The sequence below is a fragment of the Lepisosteus oculatus genome, chromosome 3 (genome assembly GCF_040954835.1).
Source record: "Lepisosteus oculatus isolate fLepOcu1 chromosome 3, fLepOcu1.hap2, whole genome shotgun sequence".
NCBI classification, from domain to species: Eukaryota; Metazoa; Chordata; class Actinopteri; order Semionotiformes; family Lepisosteidae; genus Lepisosteus; species Lepisosteus oculatus.
The window spans coordinates 1,327,003-1,339,942 of record NC_090698.1 but is presented as its reverse complement, the minus strand read 5'-3'; the positions used below and the strand labels follow the sequence as shown (position 1 = coordinate 1,339,942).

The following is a 12,940-nucleotide window of genomic DNA, read 5'->3' as shown; positions in this document are numbered from 1 at the left end:
TGAGTCTGGGCCTCAGCAATCTGCATCACTCTGGCTGAAGAAGAGTTTCTTATTCTGGATTATTCTAATCTATTTGACCCTATCTTTAGATCTTCTAGTATTTTAAACACCAATTGCATCTGATTTTCCTGTGCTCTAGACTGAAGGGATTTAGTTCCTTGAACACGTCTAGGACAATCCCTTGAGACTAGGAATCATTCTAGTCACTCTTCACTGAGCTCATTCTGCACTGTGATAATGATAACGTTCTTTTGTTCTGTGTGGTGATCAGAACTGAATACATTTTATGAACGCTGAGTGGGTTTTGACATTTCATCAATTGTATTATGCAAGATGAGACCACATGCAGAAGATCAGACATTCTCAGATATCACACACCCACTCGCCCACACGCGCACACAGGGACAGTTACAGACAACAACTCATCCAGCCTGAACATCTCTGAGAGCTGAGAGGAAATGGAAACACCAAAAAAGTGTTTCCTAAAGAGCCATCTCTGTGTGCTGTTGTTTGAGTTAACAATTACGGTTTATATGTCTTGCAGTGTACTGCTTTTGTTTCATTTGGAAGTTGTCTTGCCTACCATAAAATGGAGTGTTTTGGAAATTGTTGAACATATCACAAAATAGGAAACAAATGCATTTATTATTGATGTTGCAAGGAAGCTATAGTTATTTTTATCAAAACTAATCTGTGCACTGTGTACAGCCCTGATACTTATTTTTCTGTTCATCCGTTTTCTGACAGCTTCATCCAATTCAGGATCAGTTGGGACCAGGAAGCAGTAGCACTAGGCAGGGAACACCCTGGACAGGATGCCAGTCCATCACTGAGCCACACAGACAAAATCGTACCAGCCTTGATTTTCCCAGAATCCAATTAACTACCAACGTGTCCTTGGGCTGTGGGAAGAAACGGGATCACCTGGAGTTTACCCTTGCAAACTCCACACAGACAGTACCCCAGGTCTGGAACTGAACCCTGGGGCCCAGCACTGTGAGGGAGCAATACTGACTGTACCACCATAGACAGTGAATTCATCACACACTTCATTACAAAATACTTATTAAACAGTAGAAAGGTTACTAGTTTAGTAAAAAATTGGACAAAATATATTTTATTTAAGTGTCTCCCTAAACATGTGTGTTTTTCATTGTTTTAATGAACATCATTAAAGAAAAACATTTTTTCAAAGTTTTAATGAACATCAAATAACACATATAAGGAGAAAGGGTACCCAAAAAAGTCAAGTGGAAAAAACACAGAACAATATGTTGCCGGAGTTATTTTTCACGTACTTATTGTAATTTAAGTGATATGGCATTCTGGGCTTGTTAGCATTAGAGGAGGGGTAGCATTAGTCCTTTTTGTTTTTGAATGTGATATTTACCTATTATTAACAACATTAAATATAAATATTTTTCGATATTACATATTGAAAAGCATAACATGATAACAAGCTCCTTAAATTTAACATTCACATTATTAATCTAAGATGACTAACAAAGTTTTGCAAGCCTACAGTCTTTAAACGTTGCTGTGGATGACACGCTCTGGGTGACACTCACGGCTCCTGCCAAGTCCGTGCGCGAAGAGACGGGCACCGTGCGCTCGCGAGAGATCGGCCTCCGAACGGAAGTGTGCAGAGCGCCTGCGTGGTAACCCGGAAGCGCTTGTAGAAAGTGGAAGGAGCGGACGGTAGTTCTGTGGACTTGCGCTGGTGGGAAGAGGGGTTGTTTTTTGGCGAATTATTTTCAACACAGTAAACATTTCGTCTTATAATTAACATCGCCAAGTAAAAAACATGTAAGTAAGCAGTAGTTTGTTGTAAATTCAGTCGGGGACGGATGTTAATGTGAACCGCGTCGCCGTGTTTGAAGCCCATGGAGGCGGCCGGCGCCTTTGTTAAAGCTTGCAGCGCGTTTTCGGTCAAGCATCGTGGTTCTCAAATCCCGCGTGGGGTGTTTTCTTTTTAATTTCTTATCATGTAATGCCCACAGTCTTGCATTTCCTCGGCTGTGAATTGACCTACGCGCTACGGTCGTGTGTTTCCTGCATTTAGCAACGGGGCCGAGACTGCTGAGCTCGGAGCACGGTTGTATAGAAATACGGGTGTTCACGGTAGTCGTTTCGCAAACGTAAACTTTAAATAACAGTTTGACTTTAATTGGCTGGGAGCGATCCTCATAATTACTCTCTCCTGGGCTGTATATTCGGCTGCAGGTTTCTACAGTGTCACGGAAGATGCCGTTTGGTAACTAGTAGTGAACAAACACATATCGAACAAACTTTAATACCGGTATGCATACCCTTTTTCTTGCAAAACGGAGTAAAGAAGTCCCAATCTGGAAAATAGAAAATCCCAACAGTTCGCTTGCGGAGCCTTCCTCGTGTGTGAGGGAGGAAGAGGAAAGGAGGATGACTATGGACCAACTGGTTTGTGAAGAGAATAATAAGAGGGCAAGTGAGGAGGTATCCAGAGGAGCGGTAATCTGAGGTTGAAGTCCAGAGAGAAGTCAGGGATGTGTGGAATGTGCCGACCCAGGCGAGAGTTAAACTCACACGCTGGCCCAGATCCCCTCTGGAGCTTTTTTACAGTGCCGGTCTTGCTGTCTCTCTGCCTGGCCGTTAAGTGCAGCGCAGTGCCCCTCTGATCTCTCCCTCTCTCTCTCCCGCGGGCAGGAGTCTGCTGAACAAGCCCAAGTCGGAGATGACCCCCGAGGAGCTGCAGAAGCGCGAGGAGGAGGAGTTCAACACCGGGCCCCTGTCCGTGCTCACCCAGTCGGTCAAAAACAACACGCAGGTGCTCATCAACTGCCGCAACAACAAGAAGCTGCTGGGCCGCGTTAAGGCCTTCGACAGGTACGGGCCGCCGCCGCCCCGTCCCGCACACACCCCCCCATCCCGGCTCCTCCGGGAGGCAGCCGCCAGCCCTTTTGTGTAACTGATGGCTGATTTAAACTAGGATGGCCAGCAGCTCTATCACCCTGCAGCTCCCCGCTGGCAGCCCGCTGAAGCTCAGCAGTGTCATCCTGGTCAGTACCTGGATGGGAGACTCCGGGGAAAAACTGTTTACTGCCGGAAGAGGTTGGACCAGTAGGGGGCGCTCACCCTGCGGTCCATGTGGGTCCTAATGCCCCAGTATAGTGACAGGGACACTATACTGTAAAAAAGGCGCCATCCTTCAGATGAATAAAACCGAGGTCCTGACTCTCTGTGGTCATTAAAGATCCCAGGGTGTTTCCCCGGCGTTCTGGACAAATTTTCCATTTATTCTGTGATGCCGAATCAGTCAGGATGGTTATTATTGACTGCTGGCTTGATAGCATAGATAACAGACCTCCTTGGGCTCCTGGCACTCCCAGGCAGAGGTGCCTGTGTCCCATCGCGCCTGTTGCTGAAATAAGAAGGCACCCTGTTGTTATTTTCTGCCCTAGTTCAGGGAGTCACAGGCAGCTGTGGTAATAACCTTTCCCTTGGAAGACGGTCGTGTCTTTTATTTCCCTCGCTGATGTAACTCAGTGGCTCCTAGCCCTGGAGGAGAAATACCCCCTCCTTGCTTGCATTTATACCCTGCTGTAAGTTTAACCTTATACGGTTGTATGCAAACATCTGGGCGCCCCAGGCCACATTACGTGTTTTGTTCATTTTCTAAGTGAAAATAAGTTAACAAAACCTCTGCAGCGAACAAACTTAAACTCGACATATTTCTGCTGATTTCAGTGCAGTCACTATTTACTTGCTGAATTTAACAGATTGGAAAAATAAAACCGTGAATTGAACCTAATTGACTCGTTAATCTAAGTCAGGTGGTGACAATTCCAGAGCTTAATAAATTCTGACTCTTCAAACCTCTCAGGGTGTTGTGCTGTATTTAGCAAACCAAATCCTCCACAATTTTACTACCAAACTATTGCATGCCTGTTGCTGGAATTAACTATATGGTATATATTTTATTTTATGGTTTATTTTTTGTTGTTATAAAGCACGTTAGGAATAAGTCCTCATTGTCCAGTTGCTTAAAATCCAAACACCTGAATGCTTATGAGTTGTTGATGCTGAGGAAGAGCTCAGGTGGGCTGATACCAGAGGAGATGGGTCTGAGTTTATTAACTGGAACAAAATCATCCTCCAGTCCTCAGTGTGTTGTAAGTGTACATTGGATTAAGATTATTTGGTCAACAACAAACTGGAAAAGATTGATATTCCCCACTGAGAAATTATTGTAATTTGATCCTTTTTCTTTGGAGAAAGGGGAATTTGTCCCAAGGCCTGTAGCTGGCGTGAGGAGAGCGTCTCATGTGGACATTACTTATCAGCTTACCAACGTGCTCCTGCTGGTTTGCAAGGTCACACCGCACGCGACCAGGCCCGCATGATGGACACTGAAACCAGACTCGTGTTCTCCTGGCGTCCGGGGGGGTGGAGGGACCAGCATCTCCGAAGCCCCCGGGAGAGCGCCTCATCCGCACTGACCCCCGTCTCTCCTCTCCCCCCTCGCAGGCACTGCAACATGGTGCTGGAGAACGTGAAGGAGATGTGGACCGAGGTTCCGAAGAGCGGCAAGGGAAAGAAGAAGTCCAAGCCCGTTAACAAGGACCGCTACATTTCCAAGATGTTCCTGCGGGGTGATTCGGTCATCGTGGTGCTGAGGAACCCCCTCATCACCGGAAAATAGGTTTCTTTTGGTTTTGGAAGGGGGTACGTTTTGTATGTTTAGGATGTTTTTTTTTTCCTGAATTGTTGATTTTTTTTTAAAAATAAATGTATGTACAGACAAAGCAAGTGTTTGTTTTTAATGTATGAACATGTCCACCATTGTCATCTGCATGTGTGGTCACTCCAGTGTTTTATAGCTTTGGTCAGACTCCAGTTTTAACACGCGTTTCTCCTGCTTTGGGCCAGATTAATCTGGGACGTGGGACGAATATATCACCCAACATGTTTTTTTTTCCGCATTTTAGGACTATTTTGGCTCTGGAGAAAAAAGCCTGACAAGTTGGTGGAAAAATATTATTCACGCATCTTTGTTCTTGGTCACTTTCTTGCATCTGATCATATTTTCTTTCTGAAACGTCTCTTAACGGTTCATTAAAATGACTCGGCAAGCTTGTTACAGGACCTGGTTTGTAGCCTCATCGCCTCTGCTGCCGTGCACCTGCAGAACTCAGGAGAACACAAACTCTGTGAGTAGGCTGTAAAGTACGTCTGCTCTGTTGCAGTCCTGGTCACAAACAATGCAGGACGTGCTACATGTTTTGCCGACTCGGATATCCAAAGTGAATTATATTCGCACCCGTTAATACAGCTGTGTATTTTATTAGAGCTGTTTGAGGGAAGGTTCTTGCTCAAGGGTGCAGCAACAGTGTCTCATCTGAGATTTAAACCCACAATCCTCCAGCTGGGACTCCAGTCTTGGCTGCTGCTCCAAGCGTGTTCTAGCAGAGAGGCCCCATCACTTGCTACTTCTGTAACGAGCAGTACATCGCTTTCATTGCATGTTATCAGTGCAGAGCTTGCCCTGGGGATGAGTGCGAGGAGGTCTGTTATTCCTGGATCCCCGTCTTCAGCTCCAGTATAATGTAGCAGTACAGTACAGCAGAAGGAAGCGATGGGGGTGGCTGCTGTTCGATAGGGGATCCCCGTCCTGCCTCCCCATAAGTACTGCTTCACTTACAATCCTGGAGTGAAAATCCCGAACACACTGGTGTGCAAAGACTCCCTTTTAGTGCCCTTCTCTATTGACAGAGAGGGCGAAGCCCCAGTCCAAGCGACAAGCTCATCTGCGAGTTCAACTGTCCAGTGTCCAGAGAGCTGTGGACACTGCTACTCCACTCCGCCCCCAGGTGGGCGGCGCTCAGGGGCTGCCTGGGGCAGAACCAGTGCTGTCTCTAGCTGCGCTTCTCTCTCCCGCTGGCTCATCCACTCCTGCCCCTGGGAGTACCCTGGCACGTGGGCCGTGGGGAAGGCAGCGATTCTCCACCAGTGGGCTGTGGCACTGCTGCAGAAGGTACACAATAGAGCTGAGAAGCCTTGGTCTGCAGTTTAGAGACACATATACGTGTATATACATGTCTTATTATACTTTTGCATAGATGACTGCAAATGTCCCAGTTCTTCGGGATTGCCTTCCGCAGGGATAGAGGGGAGGGACGGGGCTGAGGGGTTGAGCTCTGTGTGTGTGCAGCACATCTTCACACGCTGGCAGGGCGGAGTCGACTCTAGCAGGCGCTAGAGCCTCCAGCACGGAGACCGGGAGGGCTGTCGGGAGACGATGACCTCATCCACAGACGCTTCCTCGCCATGAATTATTGAGCAGGACCCCCGGGGGGGGAGCGCTGACGGGTGGCGTGTTCCGACACCAGGCCCAGGGGCGCAGGGTGTGTTCTGGCCGTTGCTGGTTCGAACCCAGGTGTGCCGATTTTGTGGAACGTGGCCAGGAGCTCCCAGGGAGCAGGGCGTAACTGGCTGCTGGAGTCAGGGGTGACTCTCGCTCAAGGGTGAGACAGGACGGGCCTGATAGCCCCTGTGTGCCCTATGCTTCAGCTTCAGCTTCAGATTCCGCTGGATTCCTCTTCTAAGTGTTGGGCTCGATGAGTGTTGCCCGGCCCAGGCTGACACAGTGAAGCCAGCGGAAGGGAAGAGGCGTTGCAGTCGTCCTGGACGCGTGACCGAGGAGCAGGCCTGGGGCGAGTTGGCGCGGGCAGGCTTCCCAGAGGGTGACTGCTGCCCCCCCCCGCCTCCAGCCCGCTCTGTGAGACTCAAACAGTACACCGCTGTTTTTACAGACTACTCAAAATCCGACACCTCTGAGCAGTGCTCTGAAAAAACAAATTTACTTAAAGTATTAATTACAGCCGGGGGAGCGATCGATATCGGCAACAAACTGCCGTTTAAAAGGCTGCTGAATTATTGATGCAGCCAGATGTGCTGACAGGCGCTTTATCACAGCCCTCCCAAGCGAAGCTCGGCTGAGGCAGGGCGCGAGGGAGCCATCTGGTTCGGTGGCATGTCCTGACCCCCTGGATGGAGGATGTGGAAGCTGGTTTCTGTACGGTGTGGGACAGTGTGGGGGTGGAGTGTGGGTCACAGTGGCTGAAAGTGGACCTTTAGTGTAACATCTCCAATAGCTGCTCCCGGTCTTCTTTCAATGAATGGCAGGGTGAGATTCTCTAATAAGAACGGGAAGCCCATCTTTACACAAAGAGTGGTGGGAGTGTGGTACACGCAGACCGAGACCACGGATCAATGAGCTACAAACTACCCAACGAGCTGAAAGGGCTGAACAGCCTCCTCTTCTTCAAAGGTATTTTGTTCCGCTGGGAAAACCGACGGATCCAAACTGTCAGACACCTCTGAGCTCTTCACAGTGCCACCAGTCTGTGATTTAATTTCGCTTCTTTTTCTTTCATCTTCTATGTGAATGACAAAACAAGTCATCAGGAATGAAGCAGGGGGCCAAACATCCTGGAAAGGACAGTTTTGAGCCATCGTACACCTGTTACAGACGACACAAAAATGTTGTGCGGCAAAATACCCTGAATAAAACTGAGCACAGCCTGACGCCATGTCACATGCAAGGCTGGCGTTTGACCTGCTCTTGCGCTTGAACAGTCTCAGTGCTGTCTGGGTGTGCTCTTGCACTCTCTCTCCTCCCTCCTTCTGTCCGACTCTCCGTTTCATTCCCTCTCTCTCGTGGCTCGTGTCTGGCGAAGGCTGCAGACATGTTTGTCGTTGTAACCTGAGCCCACACCCGTCAGGGTGTGATGACAGCCGTGAGAGGTCAGAGGTCACCAGCTGCTCAGGAGCTCTGCTTACAGCTACATTAAAAAAAATAAAAGACAACCTGTCTTAATTAATTGCCCTTCTCGAGGAGGTTGTAGAGTCGTTTGCCTTGTGGGAATGAGGAGATTCTTGTGAAGAGGGTACAGGAGTTCAGGAGGAACTTGTTTTATGGTGCTGGAGTCGTAGCCTACTGAGGAACCGTTTTCATGCCTAGCTTTGTGTACGTTTCTCATGGAGCAGGATTTCCACTATACAGCACACTGTTTCTAAGACACCCCGTCATAACAAATTGTGGGTTTGAAATCTGTGGTCTCCTCTCCAGCCAGGCAAAAAATCTGACAGTTCTGTGCTTGAGAAAGGTGCTTGTCAGTTAACAGAGCTGCAGATCACTGCGCGGTGTCAGTGCATTTTCTCCACTCTAGCCAGTTCCAGAATAGAGATTGCAGCTGTGGAACCAGCACAGAGAGGAGTGATAGGCGTGCAGGTGAAAGACAGGATCTATTGAGGCTTGGGCAGAGAAGACCAGGAAGCCATTCAACATTTCAAAATCCTTTCAGGGCATTAGAGTACTCACCTCACTGAATCGCTAGTGAAACACAAACCAGGAGATACAAATGTAGAGCTTGCATTTGCAACTGAGACCAACTTTACACAAAGGGGTGTGGGAGTCTGAAACAAGCTGCCCAGCCATGCTGTTAAGCCCCACCGTCTTGTAACAACGACATCCTTGTATCACACAGGTGCCCTTCGCACAGCGCTTTGGAGCTTCAGCGACTGCAGGACAGCGTGCTCATGAGCTTGCTGTGTGACCTCCGACCTCAGGTGGGGAGCTGCGTCAGCACGCCTAGGCTGCACAGGAGCAAGTAAAGGCTGATTCCTGCGGAAAAGAGAAGAAAGAAAACACAACGTTGTGTTTCTTTTGATCTTCTGAATAAGTTCCGTTCTGCGTCTTAGGTAGAATTTTCCAATTAAAAGGAATATTTTTTTTTCTCCGAAAACAACGACGTTAATGTCCAAAACCGTTTCCTCCCGAGCCAAAACAGCGGGCTCTCCGCGCGACACAAGCCGCTGACGAAGCGCGCACGTGCGCGCCTCGAGGACTCGGCCCCCCCACCTGCCAGGCGTGCAGGTCCGCGTCTCACCTTCAGCTGTACCCCCGGGGCTCGGAGAACTTCGCTCTGTGAAACTCGCCGCCCTCCCCCCTTCCTCCGTTCAAAGCCTAATCGCCCCATTACATCATCCTCAGCACCTTGCGCCTAGCCCCACTGGCCTGATAAGGATATGGAGGGCATATATCACTCAGGCTCGAGGAAACATCACCCCGATGCTTGGGGTTTTATAGTGAGAAAGGGGAGCTTTTCTTCCTGTGAGCGTGAAACTCAATCCGTCTCAGACATCCAGCGCGTTCAAGGTGCAGCTCCTGCTCCGCGTGCCCCGTCACTCTCCCTGAGGCGCGCTCCCGCGTCCCTCCGCGGCGCGTCCCTGCGCCGGGTCCCCCCGCCGTCAGTGTTTCTGCAGCCCCGCTGCTCCCCTGTCCGGGGCCGGTGGCGCAGGAGCAGCTCCAGCAGCGGGACTGGAGTCATGTCGGCTCAGGCGTGCTGGGCTGTCCGGTGTAACGGCCGCGTAGTGCGCCACAGCGTGGAAACCAACTGCCGACAAAAGCGCCGTGTAGCCACGGCTCTCTTTAAATAAGGAATCGCAAATAATTCCAGTGTTTCACTCCGTCACGACTGCTCCGTCAAGGGCGTTGTTTGGGCAGGATGTTCTGTTCCAGACGGATACTGGCAAGCGTTCCTGAAAGAGCTGTTGTTTCCTGCAAGAATGGATTTCCAAGAACGAAATGTCTAGTTTTGGAGCTGCAGGGGTAACTTGTCCTAATTCTGGGGGCACAAATAGGAGAGAGAGAGTCATGATGTAAAGGTTCGATGCAGGACAGACCCCTTGCTGTCATGTCAGGTTTCCCTTTGCTGCCTGGCCACATGTGCTGAAACGGTGACCTTTGACCTCAAAGGGGGTCAGGGCTGCGGGCCTCCGCTTTCTCTGGGGCTCAGCACCATGGGAGCTAAATGATTCCCAATTTGAAATTAATTAAAAAAAACTCAATCAAAAACGGGACACGGGCTGGTGGGAAAGAAGGAGTGGCACCCTCTGCTGATAAGCTCAGTCCACCTGAGCTGCAATTTGGCACCACTGCTTAAATTAATCTCCCGGATCTGAGGTCAGTGCAGACATGTGTTTACTGCTTTGTGCAGGGCTGCGCTCTGAAACACCAGGGACATGTAGTCTGCACACAATAGCTCATTGTCTGACACTGGCAGGGAGAGATCTGATACACACAGGCACGTCAGCCCCAGTCTGGGGCGCACGGCATGCCAAGCCCTCGGACGTGCACTTCCTGGTTCAAGAGTTTGGGAGGTGTTATCTGTCGGGTCTCCTTCATGTTTTGTGTGCATGAGGCCCTGCTGTAAGTGCGAAATTGCACCGTACAGAGAAACGTCTCACAGCTTTCGCCTGATCTCAGAATAAACACCAGGTTTTAGTTTTGTCACTAATGTCTGATGAAAGTGCCCTCTATGTTTTTTTCTAGCCTGTCGTTTAGTTTCTGTTGTAGTGTTTCATTATAACACGATTTTTGTTTTCATGCTTCTCCGTTGGCTTTTAAAATTATTTCACCTGAGGTTCCAGGAAAAGAAAACGCCAGAAAGGTTTCTTGAAGCCACCTGGGAACAACGTGCAGGGGGACATAAAAGAGCGTCGCGCAGCCATCTGAGTCCCACAGGCTAAGTGTGATACAGCTGAGACGTGGCAACGGTGTACAAGACCCAGGTCAGAGTGAGTCGTTTCACCATCTACTTTTCAACAGATTGGCTCTCTCTGTAGAGTCATGCAAACCCAGGGCAGGCACTACAGGGCAGTGCCACACACAGGATGAAGGATTGAAACCTTTTTCATCTTAAACTGAGATTGCAAAGGGAGAGGGGAGGCTTGTTCACTACAGGGTGAGTAGTTGGTCTGGAGCACTTGCTCATTATTGAACCTGATTCTGTGGAACTTTCAGGAAATATCACAACCCCTGCTGTTCAGTGACTGCTCTCAGTCCAGAGAAGGAGATTCTCCACCGGTGTTCAAAACAAGCCATTCCTAAAACCTAGGCCTCTGAAGTCTCCTGAAGCCTGGGGCTGGCCTGGCTTTCTCCCCATCTTCCTGCTCTCAGCGGCTGCCCCCTCTCTGCCATCCAGGCAGGGAAGAGGAGGCATCCCTGAGTCGTGGCACTTGTGAAAAAAGGAAAGGGGAGGAAACTCTGTGGCTCAGGATCTGCGCCTGTGGCTGGAAGGTTGCCGGTTCAAATCCCACAGCCGGCAGAGGAATCCCACTCTGTTGGGCCCCTGAGCAAGGCCCTTAACTCCAGCTGCTCCAGGAACACTGTACAATGGCTGACCCTGCGCTCTGACCCCAAGCTTCTCCCCCTGTCTGTGTGTCTCATGGAGAACAAGCTGGGGTCTGCAAGAAATCGTATAGAGCTAATAAAGTGATGTTATGTTATGTGTGCTACATAATTACAATACTTTTAAGACTAAGCAGTGGCATTATTATTCCAAATCTGTCATCTTGTCACTGATACAGTATTTGCCAGCATGCCCCAGTTTCCAGGTCATTCACCCGATCACATCAGCCTGATGGGAATTTCAGGCTTATTTATTCCACAGGTCACAAACGAGAGGAGGCTCATCTTGCCCCCTGGGCAATTGGGCCATTAATTAGGGCTAATTGATCCGATCCAGAATCCAGTCGTTTTGTGACACCTTATTTGTAACAGAAGTCTGACTTACTGGTCTGTTATTATTGTTCTTGCTTCAATTTTATTGCTCTTCTGACGGATCAACATCAGCAATTTCACACTCCTTGGCTATGACAACCCCAGTCTCGAGCGACTGTGGGCAGAGTTGTGTCAAGGGCTTCTGGGTAACATCTCTGTGTCTTTGAACATTAAGAATATTGAATTTAGAAGCACTTTTAGAAGCAATCTGCGATCTAGTATTGCTAGTCATTTATGTGCGCAGATGATAGCTGTGCTCCCCATCTCCCCTCGGCCATCATTCGGTTTATTTCCTGCAGGTTATAAATGTAAGTTTGGCACGTTTTGTTTGTCTGGTCATCAAAAGGTTAATGATCTCAACAGCGTTCGAGGCCGGGGTGGGTTGTTCCAGACACCCACAACTCTCTGAGTAAAGAAGCGCCTGTTATTTCCCAGTGCTGAGTGTGCTTCCTGTTGTTTTCCTCCTGTAGTCTTCTTTCACTGCGCCAGTAGCCTGGCAGGGGAGGGGTTGACTTTCTCAGTACTCTGCCTGGATGTTAAAGATTTGTACCGAGAGTCGCAATCTCTGCTTTGCCGGGGCAAAAGAGATTCAGTTCCTTTAGCCCGTCCGTGAATCGTCCTGCGTGTCCCGGGGAGTAACAGCTTCTTTCTAAACTGGATGTTAAGAAGGACGATGTTATAAAGCAGGTTCAGTCTGGACGGGTGCGCTTGGCTGGGGAGGTTAAATTTGATTCTGAAAGATCTTTTGTCCCTCCCGTTTGGTCTTATTTATTTATTTCGAAGAAGGGATGCGACAGGAAGCGGTCATGATTTATTCAGCAGCAGGGCAGGCAGCGGGGGCCGATAAGACAGGGGAAGTGCGATAGAGATCGGCAACACGTCGATACTGTGCCGGCAACGCGAGCCCGGGGCTGACACCCACACCGGCGCGCGGCTGACGAGCGGCATCGATCGCCAGCCTGAAACCCGACCGGCTTTTATCAGTTTGTTTCCAAGCAGGTCTGCGCTCGGGGTGTCGGGCGGGCCGGAAGGGGCACCAGGAGACACGGTCGCCTCCGACCTGACCCAGCAGCTCTGCTGTCCCACGCGAGACAGCCCGTCTCCCGCCGGGGATATAGCGTGTCTCCAACACCAGTGACACCGTGTCTGTGTGGAAGAATGGATGGACTTCACAGAGCGCCTGCGTGAGGGGTTATACATCGCGCCTCTCGACCACAAAGTATTGGTTTTGCAGAAATTGTTCCGTTTTTCAATATTTTTAATGGGAAGGATACTGATTCTTAGTGGGCTTCCTTGCAAATCAGGTGAAAACGTTCTCTAAATTTCTGTTAGTTTTCA

The 12,940-nt window shown here is 49.4% G+C and overlaps 1 protein-coding gene across 1 annotated transcript; it reads left to right on the top strand.

The window, feature by feature from the left end:
• The first annotated feature begins 1,658 nt into the window (after positions 1 to 1,658).
• snrpd2 (small nuclear ribonucleoprotein D2 polypeptide) lies at positions 1,659 to 5,114 on the top strand. Its single transcript, XM_006627617.3, has 3 exons — positions 1,659 to 1,806; positions 2,683 to 2,862; positions 4,504 to 5,114. Coding segments are annotated over exons 1-3 (357 nt in total). The 5' UTR covers positions 1,659 to 1,804; the 3' UTR covers positions 4,679 to 5,114.
• Positions 5,115 to 12,940: the final 7,826 nt, after the last annotated feature.

Bases quoted from the DNA above. Each gene is read 5' to 3' on its own strand.
- snrpd2 (XM_006627617.3), top strand. The intron at 2,863-4,503 runs GTACGGGCCGCC...CCCCCCTCGCAG, and splicing joins CGCGTTAAGGCCTTCGACAG to GCACTGCAACATGGTGCTGG.